This window comes from Struthio camelus, chromosome 17 (genome assembly GCF_040807025.1).
Source record: "Struthio camelus isolate bStrCam1 chromosome 17, bStrCam1.hap1, whole genome shotgun sequence".
NCBI classification, from domain to species: Eukaryota; Metazoa; Chordata; class Aves; order Struthioniformes; family Struthionidae; genus Struthio; species Struthio camelus.
In genome coordinates this window covers 20,543,086-20,560,635 of record NC_090958.1, presented here as the reverse complement: position 1 = coordinate 20,560,635, position 17,550 = coordinate 20,543,086, and the positions used below count along the sequence as shown (strand labels likewise).

Sequence of the window (17,550 nt, the reverse complement as noted above, 5' to 3'; positions counted from 1 at the left end):
GACAGTGAGCTCTCAGGAGCACTGGCTAGTGGTGGCCAGTTGGTTTGTGCCTCCTACAGAGGGCAGGTCTGTGGGGTAATCCAGTGCACGGAAATTGCAGGCATTAGTCACCATTAATCGACTTAGTTCCTTGTTAAATGTCAAGGTGGCAATTTAGTGCAGAATGTTTAAGGAGAGTTTCTTTCAGTTTTGGCCTGTCCTGAAATAATGCTAAACAATGCCCAGGAACTGATTTTCTTTAAATGAACTCACATTTAGCAATTCTGTATGACTTCTGTAAAGTCGGAAAAACTCCACTTTGCATTTCATGAAAAACCTTTGATTTGCTAATGCATTCTGGATGTCAGGAGTTGGATTTCACATGGTCTAAAGTTGTTCATAAAGCTGCCATGTGATAATTTGCATGCATATGAAACAAATTTGAAAGTATTGGGCGCAAAAATCAGCATTTCCTTATTCATCGTGAGTGCGTGGGTTGTTATCCTTGGTGAAAATAGGCTCAAAGCATTTCGTTAGTGCAAGTGAGTGAAATACGCCAACAGTAGAGAAAACATGAGATCAGTCAGCCAATATTCACTCCTACTGTGGAGTTCTCCTTTTCATGTTATGTGCTGAACGCAGAGACAGAGATGGCTGAAAAAACTGCAGTCCTTTGGAAAGAAGATTAGGAGAAGCTGTTTGTAACATTTTTTCCTAGTGCTAGGTCAGAATGCAAATCTTACGGAGCTGAGGATCGGGGAGGAGGGTTAAGCAATGAATTCCTTTCCAGGACGAGCAAAAGTGCTAGGCTTGATTGCCTTTTCGGAGACCTACCACTGAGACACACATTGGGATTTCTGTTTTGTTGTTGATCCTGAGCAGTCTTTGTACCAGTTGTGGAGCTGTGTCCTGAGAGTCACTGGACAATAAAGAAGAGAGAACTTTATGTGAAAGATTGCTTGCCAAAACTGCTTGAGAATGCACCAGTACCTATTGGGTATTTACCTGATATGAGCTGTACAGCTGTCCAGCTCATAAATGTCTCTCTCTTTGAATAGCAGTCTTTCTCGACTGGCAAGTATTTTATTGGTTTAAAGAACAGAATCTGTTTTCTTACAAACACAGTGTTTGCAAAGTGTTTTATGCATATTTTCTCAAACCTAGTCATGGAGAAAGTCTCTAGTGGCTTGGTGAATTGGCGGGGAAGGGAGAAGGACAGGATGACTTTCAGTTTTGTCATGAATTGAGGCCCTGGAAAATAATTCAGAGCTCCCAATGGATTTGCTGGCTTCCGACTGGTATCATATAAATGTCAGGAGAGTTGAATCAGCTGTGATGGGTCATGTTGTAATTCCTAGACTGCCATTTGTTTTCTTTTGGAACTGTCCAAAAATGATTTGAATGTTGATGGCAGTTGGTTTGGTTTGTTGTTTAAAGCAAGTTTTGCTCACATGGGTATGGAAGCAGAGTCTAACTCTGCGCAGGACTTGCATGAGGACAGTGCTGGTGGCGGTGCTGCGAGAGCAGACTGCGTGTTCGGAAGCCGTGCGGTTGGAGTAGTTTAGATCACAGGTGAAAGTCTGGCTGTCGGGAGTTCAGCTTTTACTGACTGTTGCGCGTTAGCCATGATTTGTCTGCTCAGGGGAAGGCAGCACTAGGCTAGCAGAAAGCAGTACCCCAGCGCTGTTGTTTGTGATGGGATCTGGTTTACAAGAAGTCGTTCATTACGTGAGGACTAAAATCCCCTAAATCAACCTCTTCAAAAGGAGAGCAGACAGAACTTCACTGTGTGGTTTGCATATTTTGCAGTAAAGCCAGTTAATGTGTTAAATTGAAAAGAGGAACTGGAAGTAGCCAAAAAAGGGAAGGATATCAGTTAAAAACAGTCCATTGTCCCCTTTTCCCTTACTCCCTCCTATATCCATCTAACAGGGAACAGAAGCTGGTCTTACCCCAAGGTACACAGTGATTTCTCTACAGAACTTCAGGCTTCTCCAATCTGACGCAGGGCTTATGCTTCTTCTCAGTCATATAGTTGGAAAGAAGTAATTTAATAATAGCTTCCAGAGAAATAAATAGGAAAGTATGAAACTGTCTACACCTATAAAACCATGGACTGCATGTTCCTCTCCCAGTGGGAAGTGGGAAGCAAAATGGGGAATTCTGTGTTTTCCCCCTTTCTCTTACCCTTCTCCTAGCTTGATAGAACACATTTTTGAAAACTGGAATGTCTTTTTCCTCATCCACACATCCTTCATTCTGCGTCTTCAAGGTCATGCTATGTGTAAGCTTATTGCTGCCTTTTCCACTATTTGGGTTAGTAATTTTTCTACTTAATGATTTTTTCACCAGTTACTTCAGACACTGCCACGTGGCTAGCAATCTGAGTTTGTGCTCAAGCAATATCCTCCCCAAGGTCTGCGTCCAAGCCTTAGAGTAGGAAACTGCATTCTGACTGCAACCCTCCAGCCCTCAGTGAGAGAGATCAGCAACGTCTCCTTAATGCTGCCGTGGATTTGGGGTGCTCTCTATTGTGGTATGATCATCCTTTCATTACTCCTGGTGAAAATATGAGCATGAAAGGAGGTCAAGGGAGGAAAAAGGAAAAATATATATTCACAGCAAGCATTCTGTGTCTCCTGTTATCTAAATTCAGTGCAAGCAGTGAGTGCTGATAGAGCCGCATTTCAGCTCTGAGACCACTTAAAGCAAAATAAACATCTTTGCAACATGGTCTGATACATGCTCCCTTTAGAGTTGCAGGCACCTCCAATGAATCATCCTTTCTGAGGAGTAAGAGGCTTTGAGGACCATTGCCAGACCTGATGGGCTGATGGAGGGGTGGCCACTGACTCAACATTAAGGCTAAATGGGCTGTATTTCCAGCCCGAGCGAGCAGTGGCAACCTTCCCTTTCCTCTTCCCTTTCCCCTTCCCCTTCCTCTTCTCTTTCCCCTTCCCCTTCCCCCTTTTCTCTTTCTCCTTTCCCCTTTCCCCTTCCTGAGTGATGTCTTATGCAGCAAAGTCAAATGCTTTAATGAGCAAAGCTCTTGGTTCTGGTTTGCAGGATATATTGGTGGTATGGGACAATGCTCAGTGTTGTGCACACGTTTTTCACTAAAGAGCCTTCCGTCCTTTGTGAGAAAAGGCTTTTACGGTGCAGCTCAGCTGCTTATAAGAATTCTGAGGCTAGATCTCCGCAATAAATCTATGGGCTGACCAAGCCAAATGACTTCTTGAAATGTTAATGAATGAGATGTGACCAATACTCTGGAGCTGAGACATCTATGCATACCATTCCTGGTCAGCAAAGAGGGGACTCTCCTATTCGCCATTTAAATTGTGCTCATCATTATGAGTCATAGACTTTATCCGTTCATCTTAATAGCTGCATAAACTTTTGTCTTTCCGTTTAATTTTGTTCATATTGAGGAGGGTAACATCTTAATGCATTTTATGGGCTTTAAAAATTGCACAAGTTACACAAAATAAATGAAGGAATAAAATAAGTGCAAGAAGAAGATTTCAGTAATGGAGCAGATTAAGCTTTTCATTAGGCGCTAGCAGAGTGCTTGGTACTGTACAGGATCCAGAGCCAAAGACAGCTGTCAGAAGAGAGAGAGATGATCCAATCCAAAGCAGAGGTACAGGGTGCCAGAGGGGAAGAAAACTGAAAGTGGTGCAAGTTTTACAGAGTAAATAAGTGGCAGGTGACGTATTTCTTTGTATTTACAAATGAATGAAATGTGTGCTTACTTATACTGCAAGCTCAAGAAAATACCTTTATCCAAGGTTTTATTAGTGCTACACTGGTGAGGGAGGTGGTGGTTCATTTGTTTCTAAACACAAATGCACTAGTTGTGTTTAAAAAATAGTTTTAGGAGTAAATTAATCTGTGGTGACTAGGTCCAGTGCGCAGAGAAACATGAAATGTTTTCAGACCTTATTTTTCTTGAAAACTGAAAAAGATGATTCTGTAGTGTGTACAAATGCAGAGCTATGTGCCTGAACCAATATGTCAAACTGTCATGTGGGAGATTTGGTGAAAAACATCTTGTCCTAAGGGAATAATTTTAAACACTATATGTAGGTTTGCTGCCTCATAAGAGATCATTACTCAAATCTATTCCCTCTTATGGTAGCTTGGCCTCTACTTAACGGGCTCAGAGTGAACAGAAGCCTATTAATGCGTCCTTTACGAGTGGTTATCGGATGGTAGCGGGGAAGCTGATCTCTGATCAGGGAATTTAGTGTTTTCGGCCAAATCATCTGATTTAGTTTTAACAAGATCAGTAGCAATCCAGGAGCTTTACGCTCGACTGGTCATTGAGGGCGGCTGTGGCGCGCGGGGCCCATGCTGTGCGGGGCGGATGGGACTCTGGGGCAGCAAGGAGCCGCAGCCGAGGCTTTGTCAGAGCCTGTGAAGAAGTGTAAGGGACAAGCCCTAAGGCAACTAGCCGTTCTGGGGATCTTCACCTCCCGTTTGTCACTTTGATCTTACAGCAACGCTGAAGCGTAGAGTGGAACCCATTCCAAACCAGACCTTCACCAGGCTGTAACTGCGCACTCTCGCTCCCTGCCTGTCAGCGTCCCTTGTTTCTTTTGTTGTTACTGTTTTTGGCAAAATTAGAGAAACGACAGGAGCAGCACCTGAAGAGCAGCGTAAACTCCTCTTGCCTCTGCGTACCGTCTCCTGTTGCCTTGGCTACACACTGTACCTTCCCCAAGTAATCTCATCTCTCGCGAGATGATGCATATAATACGCAATAGCATAGCAGGTGAGCTTGGTTTTAGTGGGATTAGTTTACCTAAAAATCAGGACACATCTTGGTTTGTGTGGTATTTGCTGGGGTCATCACAATTAAGAGAATGTGTTCAATCTTTTAAAAGTGTATATGAAGATGTTACATGAGGGAAAAGGTTTTTTTTAGAGCAGCTTACTGTGGACTAGGTAAAAAGACAGAAGAAAGCTTGAGTGAAAGTATGCGTACTTGGTGCCTTCAGGAACAAGGAGAGTGTTAGGATCTAATCTCACTAAAAAGAAATATGTTTTTTCTTGGCTGATGTGAAAAATCAGTCTGAAGTGTTGATATTGAATTTATTGGTTGAGAAGAACTCCATGTCTTCTCCCTGTATCCTGCCTTTGGACTCCTAATGCATGTGAAAGCAGCACGTTTCCGTGCCTCCACTTGGGTCTGCCGTGTGTTAGTTACCATGCCTGCGTTAATACTGTGCAAACAAACAAACGACAACCTTTTATTTGCTGAGTGCATGCATGCCTTTGCAAAATGGAGCAGAACGAAAGAGCGGCTTCCTAAATGTATAAGGTCGTCGCAAGAGCATCCAGGGGCATGGGAGAAAGGCTGGGGGAGAGCGTCTCTACTGTGCTCCGTTTTTCTCTTTGTTTGTTTATTTTGGGGGCGTAAAGATTGAAGTGTGTTCCTGTGGGTAAGCCTGCTCAAAAGCTTGATGTATAGGTTTTGCCCAAGAGCAAACTTTAATACCGAAGAAGTACTTCTTTAGTCTTTTGGGAACGTGAAAATATGTGTGCATGCATACGCCTCTGTAAAGGAGAGAAGCATGGTATTTTTGCCTGAACTGGTTGATATAATTCTTATACTTTCTTTTGTGTGTTATTGTTACTGATGAATGACACAAAACTATTCAGAGGCTACTTTGAAATATTTACCTAAAATATACAGTTCGAACAGTAGTAAACAAATTTACTAGAATATTGGCTGAGCATAAGCACATAAAAGGTATGAAAATGGTCAAACTTATTTCCCTCTAATGTTCAAATGAATGTTTACAATTTTTTTTTTGCCATAGTCACCCAACTCTTCCAGATGTTGTGGCTGACTTGGAAATGCCAGCCACATTGGAAATGTCTGTGCACAAACTGAGCTAATAATATTAATCAGCCCTCATGTTAACTTCCAGGGCAGTCAGTGATCATTGCAGGAATTTTCTCTGCTCTGAGCAATTTTGCGCAGTGGGCTGGGATACATAGTTGTGGGTTTTTTCTTGTTTTTATCTTCCTCTGAAATATGGAATATGGGTTGTTGCTATGCACAGAATAAAGGGTAGGATAGGATATTATAATCAAGGTGAAAGGAAGAAATTGTTTCCAGTGCTGGAAATTTAAACTTGGTATTTGCAGTAACTGGCTTTTAGAACTACCAGGACTTTTCTCCATCGCTCTGTGTGAGAGTGTGCTGCCGCCGCCTGAGTGGAGAGAGAGCGGGTGCATCGCAGAACCCGTGCTGCGCTCGCTTTTGCTCTGAAGACAACTGTCCTCCCTAGACTGAAAGGGCTGCCCACCAACGAGCATGCAGGAAAATGCTCCGTAAAAGAATAAATATGATCAGAGGAGTCACAGTAAGGAAGCAATGGGAAAAATAGGTAATTCATAAAGGTGGGCTTAACTAAGCCCACCATTGATCTATATACATGAGACAGTGGCGGCTGCTACGGCAAGGCCTTGCACTAATCACAGCTTTTTGTTGCAAGAATACTGTGGTGGTTGAGCCATTTCCAGACTCCTTTTGGTTTTTGGTCAGTTTATTGCTTTGAGTTTCATGCCCTCTGTCTGAACATGCTGTGCTTACATAAGATATTTTAGCTTTTATCTCTACTTCAGCATCGGCCAGCAAAAGTTATCCGTTTTCAAGCAGCACATCCTGCAAACTGAATAGTTTTACTAGCATCTCTCCCAGATTCTGTTCTGTCACATCCTTCAGTTGGGATAGGAAGTCTCCGCCCAGACCGTCTCTAGCTCTTTGGTAGGGAAGGTAGCTCTTCCGAGAAGGCTATTGCTTTTACTAATAACACTTACAGCTTTCTTGCAGTAGTTGCTAGTAGAGGCAGCTTTGCAATTTAGACATAATTTGTTTGAAAATTCCTTGCTTTCAAAAAAATTACATGTACTTCATGACTGACAATGATTTATCTGAAACTTGGCAACTGCAAGGCAATGAAGCGATGACACCATCTTGCTTTATCTGACTAATTTTAACCTGCTGAGTCCCATCAGTCTCTGCTAACAATACCCCTCAGGATTCAGTGTGTATTGCATAAAGCAGGTGCTGTGGCATTGTTAGTTTGAATGAGGCAGTGAAATACCGAGGAAGGCTGGTAAAACAGATCTGCTGAGGGAACGTTACTGTTTTGGGCAAGCATCGGGCAGAGGTTCTCATGTTTAAGAATATGATTCTTACCAGGTGGAGCAGAGCAGCTTTTGTTTTTAAATTCAAAGGGTTCCATCAGAAAAGCATCATAGCTTTGTCGAGACAGAAATGCCTGGAAAAACTAAATTGCACTGAATATTTCCATCCAAATTGCCTTTGAAACAACTTCTGCCAATGCAAGCCTTACTGCAAGCTCTCATCCTCTTCCTTTTCATTCCTGGGTTTGACTGCATCACGTTCTGTGCTCTTAACTGTAGGGCAAGACAGCTTGAGCTCCTGCATAACGCTGTTGAGTTAGATATTATGTGGACAGTGATGGTCACTGTTCCTTCGCAAATTTAGGATCCAGGTCCTGCTTACCTCATTTACCTGAGGTTTCCTCTGAGGCCAAAAAATCCTGTTCGTCACTGTGGGATATATTTTGCCTTGATTCCTTTGTTTATCCTCAGCAAATACATTAAAACTAATTCACTGGTTTACCAGTAAAGAAGCCCAATTTGGTATTCTTTAGAGGCTTGTGGCGTACAAACATCCTCAGTTAGTTATTGACTGAGGACCTGATCCTTTCTGGGTGTTGCTGGCATCTGAGTGACTGGTGCAGACATTGCTGCCCATGCCAGCAAAGCACAGTTCAAAGGTTTTGGGCTTGTGCAGTCAGAAGCTTGAGATCTGATCAAAGCAGAGAGCTCGGAGACTCGCAGCCTGTTGCTGGATCTTGGTCTGGGAATGTTCTTTCTCTGCCACTTCTGTAAATGTCCCTGTGTTCTCGGCTCAAATGCTGGTCTAACATCCTATGGTAAATGCCCCCTGCCTAAACACCACAGATATCCTTGGGCCTCTTGTGACAACAGTTCATGAGCAGGACTCTTTCCTCTTTTTCTGCGACAGAGGAAGAATGCTGCTGTCACAAAGACTAATCTCAAGGCGCTGGCTTTTCCTGTACCGAGACCAGCATGTCCTGTGCTTTAAGGGAGATCTAAGAATAATTAAAAAAAAAAAAAAGGGTGCTATGTGCATTGTAGGAGACATGAACAAATACAAAAGAAAAAAAAGCATTTTTCTTTTTCAATTTTCTGCAATCTCATTTGGGTTTTTACATACTTTATAAATATAAACTCGTGCAGGTACATTTACAATCAGCATTCATTAAAAAACCATGTATTTAGGGAGTCCTCCTCTGCCCTGTGATTTTCCTGAAGTGGCATCATAATCTCAGGTTTGGATTCACTCTTCTCCACTAATAGAGCTGTTAATAACATACATGGCGTCGTGTTTGCTGTTGCTGGAGCTGCCCCGGGAACGACGGTGGAGCAGTGCCTGCTGCTGTGCCTGCGGAGCGCTGCGAGTGCACCAGCTCCGCAGCAAAGACGTGTCGGTGATGTGCTAACGGCCAAGGGGGAAATGCACCCCCGGGGAGGTGAAAACACTTGCTGCTCTTCAGCAGACTGTACAGGGAAGGGAGGAAGTCGGGGATGTGATGAGGCTGAGCGGGTAACAGGAAGCAAGAAAGTTACCAGTGTTTGACCAAAGAAAGGCTGTGCTGATGCCGTCTTTGCCTGTTGAAATTGTGCATTTGGTTACATGGAGAATTCTGCCCTGTGCTTCAGCTCTGCTGTTCGTTTATCAAAACTGACTGAAAAAAAACTAGTCAGCTACAGGACACGGTCATCCATTTTGGATTTAGAGAATGTGAGCATCTTTGACCAACTGATACTTTGCTTATTACAGTGGTCAGTGATGATATCCTACAGAAATTCAAACCAAAAAAACCCACCAGTGTGCTAAGCTAAGGTTTGTAACATAGCTTTGTGTTGATTTTGCACATTGTTGCACGAATACGGCAGGTTGCTGAGCAGGTAGTGGTCGCTGCTCTGGAGCAGAGTTCCTTCTCGCATCTCTTACAGCATCGTGTCCCCAGGTTCTGATTTGTTTCTCTATTTGATGTTACGATACTGTTTTGAATAAGAACATATCTGGCATCCTATAACCCAGCATTTAAAGCATTTTCCAGTTTAAATAAGGGACTTCCGAAATAGTTTAAGTTATTTTAAAGATTAACATAAATGTGGTATCATTATGATCTTGCAACAGTGCTATGCAGTTCCTGTTGGTTATCTGATTTTGTAGTTGGTTAAATGAAGCAAATCTAACTTGTTCCATGAAGTGTAATAAACTTGCGCTACTTAAGTTTATGGAACATTAGAAAGACAACGTGAAGAAAAGTCTTAACCAGGTTAAACATTCACAGCCATTTTTTGGCATATTTGGCATGCTCCAGCATCATCCTTACCCATGCAAATTGGGAATTTTCTGTGTTTACCAGAGAGAAATTATGGAGCCCTGCGTTTGCTAACACCACAGTCGAGTCTGTTGTCAACTCCTCCTAGGTGAATATATATGAAATGGTGAATGAGAGAAAATGCAGATTGCCTGTCAAGATTTTGGTGGTTTTTTTTGTCTTGACTTATGCTGTCATGCTTTTTACTCTCAGTTTTTAATCCTGCTAAAAGCCCTCTTTCCTAGGACTGGAGGGGGCTGTCTGCATCAGCTTGGACATCCTCACTGGCAAAATAAGGCGCGCTCCTGGGGGGAATGTGTTACCTGTGAGAGAATTTTCTTGTGCTGTCAGGCTGCCGGTTGGCTTGTCCTGAAAGAGGGCAGCGAGGGAGCAGCCTGCTTGGTGCCACGGGCTCGGCCCATGGAAGCAGTCGTGGGCGGGAGCTTCTGCTTTGCCATTTCAGAAAGTATTTGAGAAGGCTCCCGTGAAAAGGTTATTAAGGAAATGTGAGGACGTACAAGGTGAGAGCTGAAGTTTGTTTTTTTTTGTGTGAATTGACTAGGAACAGTGGAATAGGACGAGATAATTGATGTCAGCAAGCATGACGAAGGAAAGGTATCCCTGGCCTGCCAAGGATGAGGGAGCGGGCAAGTGCGCTGTGGCAAAATTGGAGGATGACAAAAATATGTTTGGAAAAGAGAAAATTACTGAATGTATTAAAAAAACAAAGCAAGGGAAAATGCAGATGTGATAGTGAGAAAAAGTCAGGAGTGTATGGTTATATACTTTGGAATGAACAATATACCTCCTTTTCATATTAACAGTAAAATCTAGAGGAAAAAGGTATGGGACATTGTTTAGGATGTTTCAATTAATTGCTTTATTTTCTGTGGTTAACAGAAATTAAAAACTGTACAAAATATCAGAACGAATAAATTATAAGAAAAACATTTTCGTGCTATTCCATTCAAAAAGATAAATGGAGAAGCCTGTACCTGTAAGAGAGAGATGAGAGAATGACTTTGAGGCCGATGAAACATTTTGGGCTGGTTTTCTGGTTGGAGAAGGTTTAATAGTGTTTGTTTTCAAATAATGGACGGTGGAAAGTAAATTAAAGACTCACACGTATGTTTCCTCATATGAAACAAGAATAGTCAAACATATTGATGACTTATTTAAAAGAAGTGCATATAAAAGAAAATATTTTGGAGGATTTTTTTGGCACAGTGAAAAATTAACCTGTAAAACTCACTACCATGAGATCGTGAATAACAAAGATCAAGCTTTAATTAGAAGTCCTTAAGCAGTTTGTCTCAGCTGGGCGGACCGACAGGTACATTGGGTAGAAAGCAGGCGAGCGAGCGATGGAAGCCAGGGAGGTGGATCGACCGGAGGCCAAGGGCCGGGAACGGCTCCTGGCGGGCGCCGGGAGCGCGGCCCTGCCGCGGCCGCCGCAGCGGAGCCCTGTGTCTGTGTCGGAGCGGCTCGGCCGGCGCGTCCCCCGGGCCTGGCGGGCTGCCTTGGCCTCCTGCGCGCCAGCGGCCTGCGCGCCTCCACTCGCTGTTGTTTTGAATGTACGTGGTTGTATTGCACGGTTGTTACAATAACTTCTCTATTAACCCTTTCCAGCCCACGACCTTCCCCCGAACAAGACCTCAGCGCCGGCGCAGACGGGCAGCCACTTGCAATGCCTCTCGGTTCACTGCACGGACGACATGGGCGAGGCGAAGGGCCGGACTGCGGTGCCGACATGGAGATCCCTGCACTCAGACATCTCCAACAGATTTGGGACTTTTGTGGCTGCCCTGACTTGAACAAAAGAAATTATTTTTTTCCTCTTTTTAATTTCAAAGGGCCGCTACTGCTAGGTGGACTATTTTTCTAGGTTGGTACCTGCTTAGTGGCATATGGACTGGAAAGGGTTAATTTAAAGTAAACCTCAACTTTTTTTTAATCTTCTGCCACAGTATGTTACCAGTGTTAACCCTTCTGCAGTTAGCACACTTTTGCTTAAGATTTTCCTGCTAGACCACTTTTTCCCCATTATTCTGTAATCTTGGCATACATTTGTAGATGAGGCCTTTTCCTTTTTCATCGCAGTGTATGTCCAAGTCACGTATGTCATAATAAGACAAAGATACTACTTCTCCTCCTCCTTTCCCTTTTCATTTGTTTTTTTTTTCTTTCTTCTTTTTTTTTTTTGCTTTGTTCAGTGCTTATTGCAATGGTAATCCTGAAGAACAGCAGTTCAGGAATAAATGCCAGTTAAAGGGAAGTTGTCATCATTATATTATGTATTGACACCCAGCTTTCGCCAGTCACACACAAACCAAACAGTTAGTGCTCTGTTCAATAGTCAGGCAATGATTCTATTCTTTCTTGGGAAGATTATTTTTTGTTATTAATAACACATTTAATCACCTCCCTCCCTCGCTGATTTTCTCCATTTCTCCTTCTTTAGGTGAGGACAGGATTTGGTTTATTTACTGTTGTGAAGCCCAGATACGGAGTTCTGTTATGAACAGCAGGGCCTGGTTCAGACACAGCCCTGAAGTTTTAAAGGTTTTGTTCTGAGCAAGTCTAACAGGAAGTTTACATAATGATTAATAATTATCATCTTCTCTACCAAACACCCAGATGGCAGTAGAATTTGTTTTATCTCCTTCTCTCACTTGTGAGGAAGAGTGAGGGGTGCAGACATGCTCCGGAGCATGGTGTGTAGCCTTTCATGTTTGTGGTGCTGTTGCTGGAGTTGTCATTTTATTTTATAACTGTTTAAAGAAGAAATCTCCCCAAAAGCTACTAAGTCTGCCTGTGTGTTGCTCTTAATCTGTGGAGCAATGTCCTGGCCACACAAATGTAAGCCCAGTGTGGCACTGAGGTGCTGAACTCCCTCATGCTAGGCTGGGTTTAAGTCTGCCATGCTGCAATTACTGGAGTTACCAAAGTCACTGGAAGGCTGTACTGAAGCAAAGTTCCCATTTTTTCCCCTTTTGTTCGCTGAAGGGAGATAGCTGTTGATTGGAAGTGTTATGTAGCTTCCTGCGTACTTGTCTGTAGCCAGGAACGACGCTGTGGCTTTGCTGCCATCCCTGGAGCAGCCGCTGTGGGTGTCCTGGTGCGGCGATGACGATGATGGTAACAGTGGTGGTGCCGAGCGAGGGACTGCCAGGGCCAGGGCCAGGGCTGAGGCTGCAGGTCTGCTTGCATCTTCGTGTCATGGTGCGAGAGCGTTTTTGTTCTAATCCTTCTCCAGATACCGTTCCCCATATGCTGGGGTCAGCGTTTTCTCATCTGGCAGGGCTGGGAGACCCCAAGTTAGACCCCCTGAGCTCATTCTAGGCCCCATTTTTGCCATGCATCTGAAGAACAGTGTTATTAGATGCACACAATAAAAGGAAAAACATGCTTTCCTGCTCTTGATAGATAATACTCATTTGAGAAGTAAGTTGGAAGCAAACCAGCTAAAAACAAAAATGACATGGTCTGACACTCCTGTGGTTTTACATAACACTGTCTATTATTTGTGTATCCTCTGTTTACAGGGAATGTGAACAGTCCCACCCTTGTTCAGGCCAGCTTGGTTTCCTCTGCTCCCTGAAGCTTAGTAACATCATTGGAAATTTAGGTTTTAGCTGTGAAATAAAGGTCGGAATTGCTAGTGTTATTTATTGTTTCTTTCATGAATTCACAAAATGTGTCCCTTCTCAAGGGACAGACTTTGAAGACTGCTTTGTATTTATCTTAGATGATTGTGCTGGGCCTTTAATTATTTTGAAATAGTGTCCTCAGTAGACATCAGTGGAGAGGGAATTCTGCCTAAAATGCTAATGGCACAGGAGCTTCACTTTCAATCATATGTGGCTTCAAAAAAAAATTATGGTGTTTATAAAGACAGGATTTTTCTCTGTTATTTGAATGTACTCTTATTGGCCATGTGCTGATTGTTTTCCTGTTATGGTTCTGGTCAGTGACTTTATTTTGGATAAATTTGGGGTATTAAGCTTTGGTTTTTAATACTGGTTTAGTTTTTAATTGGAGCTGCCACTAGGATGAGGATTTTTTGTCCATCCTGAAGCAATTGACTGTGGAGCTGTCTCTTACCCACTTGATCTGGAACAAAAAGATGTGATATTTTGTACCTTTTATAGGTGCTTATGCTACTGAAAAGTCCAGAGCTCTTCTGTGTACCTGCAATAAAAATATCCCTAGTAAAATATCTCCTCACAGAATAATAATTGGCATTCCCAATGCTGGCAGATGCCTCTGCCTGTGATTTCTTAAGTCTCAGTTCACCTAAATACGTGTTTAACTTTACATCCTGTCTAACAAAGCACTTAAGTAAGTGCTAAACTAAGTAAAATTTATGTATCTGATGAAGCATGGGGATAAGTGCTTTGGCGGATTAGGGCCACAATTCTAATAGTTCTGTTGCAGCTTATACTTGTTCAAGCTAGGTGTGTCTTGGAGTGAACCCAACAAAACACATGCCTAGACATATGATGTTGTCTTTCAACACTTAGAGCTGAGACTTTAGGAAGAGTTCATGGTCTGATGGCATTCCTGTACCATAGCGCAGGCGTGATGGCATACGTCTTCGTTTTTAGTTTTTCCTTCTACATTCAAGAGAGCAGGTTTTTCAAGCTTCCGTAGGTCAGGGGTGCACACCCTGTGCACCAGGAAGAGACCTTTAAATGAAGGCTGGACCAAGCATTTCAAATCTGTTTTTAAAAAAATCCTCCTTTAGGTAGAAGGATATTGCCTCAGTTGGTCTTACTCATCGCTTTCTTTTGGTTTGCTCTCTGCAGCTTGCACGTCTATCCTGAGGTAGTTGTTTTCATTCACTTGGGACTTGCTTATAGGAATATAAATTGGAAACAATTCCATAAAAAACAATGGAAGAGCTTTAAATCATATGACATGAGAGGATGATTAGATCCCTGATTCACTGAAACTGAGGGACATATCCAGCTTCTAAACTGTACAGTTTGGAAGTCCAGGGAGCTCTGACGTTATGCAGCAGCTGAATATCTGCTTCTGTCTCGCTGGTGCTGTTAGTGGGGGGACAGAATTTTTAGATAGTGAGGAGTTAAAAACAAACAATGTTTGATCTTCCTCTGGGCCTTATTGTCTGTATAGTTTTGTTAACTAATACAGGTACATGCAGTCTTTCTGCTAACCTTATTCTATTGGATCTCGCTTACTTTTAAGTGACTCAGCTGAACAGAAGGAGAATACGCCAGCTCTATGAGTTGTAGCTATTACATAACACCAGTACCAGTTTGGGCTTTCACATTTTCTTTGCTTCCTGCCAAAGATCAGAACAGAAACGGTACATAAAACTGACTGGGACAAGTGTAACTTCATGCTCATACCTGGTGTATTTGGCACTGACAACAACTAGAGAATTTGTCACAACGCTTTTGTTGCCTGTGGTAATTTTATTCTACTCATTTTCTCCATTAATTTGACACTCAATGCACTGATTTTTTTTAACATATATAAAATATCAGCATAGCACTACATGCTAAGAATTGAAATACCTAATTTTGGGAATAATAGTACCTTCAATTAAAAGTTTGAGAGCTGTAGAGAAAAGCCTGTTGTGTAAGATGTAGATGTTTTTAGACAGGGAAACTGAGGCACAGACAGAGTGTCAACTTGAGCTGCGTCAAAGGCAGAGCTATGGCAGAATTGAGCTATAACCTACTTGTGACCTCTGGCTCAGAGCCCTCGTCGCTGAGGCATTTCTTTCTGCCACACAGCTCTAAGCTTTCTTCCTTTTGTGGATGACCCAGTACAACAGAGAGTGAAATTTTATGTTACAAATTTCCCCCAAATGACTGAATAAAGCCAGAATAATTTAAACTTGCACCTGCATATCATATAAGGCTTCAAGACAATGAGAACATTGCACTAAGAAGTCAGAGCTATATGGTAAATATGCCCCTAAGGTGGGCACGATCTTTGCTTTATTTTTGTGAACAATAGCTAAAAATATGGCTTCATATTTATTTTGGAAAATCCTCTCTGCCTTGCCTAGCATTTTCAGTTCTTACACACACACTCCCACACCCACACACCCACACCCACACCCACCCACCCACCTACCCCTTGTCGGTGCCAGTTTAAGTCACAGTTCGAAAGTTACATATCTTTTGGTTCTTGCCCTTCAAGGGTGAATTTCATCCTGACCTAGCTTGCTGATTTTTTTCAGTATATGTTAAAAGAAACTTTGTACTTATTCTTTGTGTTAAAAAGTAGTAGCAAATTAAGCAAAGTATCTTTTGCGTTTAACTTGTGAGGAGTGATAAAATATCTCTTTGCCAGAAAAAAGAAAGAATAGGCCTTATTTATTAAATGCTCTTGAGAAGTTTCTCCAGATCATTTTTTCATAGGGTTGATAGTTCTCTGCTATTCTAGTTCAGTTTTTTAGACCATCTGTGAGAGAGGGTTTAGACTCATTTTTATTTCGTTATGGTGAATTTCATCAAATATGTTAGAATTTCATTGTGTGGTTTGGGTGGAAGGGAATGAACATCAACATTATGTCATCTGTGTCATTTAGGGAACTTTTTCTGATACTATATTTAGAGGTGGTCATTCTAAGGCTAGTTGACCTTTCCAAAACAGGAAATCAGTATGACAGCTTCCAGGCACCAATACTAAGGCAAAAGGTTCACATGTTCCTTAAAGTAGGAAAGTGTAACGTGACCACAGGTCATCGAAATGCTTAAAGCGGGGTGTGTTTGCTCTACCGTTGGGAGGGAGGGGGGGATGTGGGTGGTGGGTGGGGAAAAGCAGACAAAACCAGAACTGGTAAATTTTGATTTTTTTTTTTAAGCTGCAGTGTAAGGTTTTCTCAAATACTAGATTCACAGCTGTTCAATGGATGGTGTATAAGAGCATAACCCATTTTTATAGAATTGTTTCTCCTTTATTGCTTAAGGCTAATGGAGGAAATAGTCTAATTTTGTCTTAGAAATTCTCTATTAAAATTGTTGGTTTCAGTCCATCCACTCATAGATTCTGACTGATGAAACTGCAGGCTGCGATTTCCGGCAGTTATAACTTTATCACTATTCACTACCCAAGAATATTACAGCTTTAAAACAGCCTTAAGCAAAAGGATGTTATTTCTTTGTACTAAATTTGGTTCACGGAAAAGAAAAAGAATCAAAACACTGGTAATCCGTACTGCATAGCAAACTCTTCTGAAAAATGTTATTGCACATGTAAAATATGAAAACTTGACTCTGCTGTGTGTTAGGCAATCCTGTAATCTTTTTTTTTTTTTTTTTTTTGAATCTTGTTAAATTCATTTCTTAAATGCTTGGTTGGAAGACTGTGACAATAGCTCATGAAATTGAGTGTTATTTTTCTTTTTTTAAATATGTAAAGTGCAGTCTTCTGTATTCATGCATATTGTACATATCTGTATATGTTTTACTGAGCAACTAAATAACAATAAATATGATGTTAATGGTGGCTGTTGTATATTTCATACTGTGTTTTTTTAAAATTTTTGTAATAGATTTTTTCTCCTTAAGATACGAAGAAGTGAAACGATGCTATGCAGAAGTAGGTAAACCCTGTGCCCTGTTATGGTCGGGACAAATTTTGCCAGTGATCTAGGGAAATTCTAATTCTGTCAGTCTGCTTTTCCCACTGATATGGCTTCTAGGCAAGGGCAGATTATTACAAAAAGGTATGGGGATGCAATTTTTTCCTAGCAACTGTTAGGCTTCACAGGTTTCCTTTTGCACATAATAAAGTGACCTTTCCTCCTCCTCTGGCAAAGTGGCAGTGCAGGTCACATGGCGTTCTTGTTACAGTCCCTTAGTCAAATTGTGTATCTTATGTTGACAATTTCTGGTTCAAACTGTGATGGACATAGAGTTTAGCCAAGGCTGGAAGTAACATGAGTGATTACAAGCATCCTTTTCGCTTAAGTAATTTCCTGTCTGTGATGTAACAGGTAGCAAATCCATGAGGCTGGCTGAGCTACTCAGTCTATATGGTAAAAGTGGCTTCATGAGGATGAATATACAAATCCAGCACCATCAGCACATCTGCGTTTTAGAAGGATCTTCCCTGGTTTGGAGGA

The 17,550-nt window shown here is 41.9% G+C and overlaps 1 protein-coding gene across 1 annotated transcript in view; it reads left to right on the top strand.

The window, feature by feature from the left end:
* The window catches only part of MN1 (MN1 proto-oncogene, transcriptional regulator), a 40,361-nt gene extending 26,705 nt beyond the window's left edge, over positions 1–13,656 (top strand). Inside the window, exon 2 of the mRNA XM_009672335.2 lies at positions 11,073–13,656. Coding sequence (XP_009670630.2) covers positions 11,073–11,257 — 185 coding nt within the window. The 3' untranslated portion in view covers positions 11,258–13,656. The remainder of the gene's footprint in view (positions 1–11,072) is intronic.
* The last annotated feature ends 3,894 nt before the right edge of the window (positions 13,657–17,550 follow it).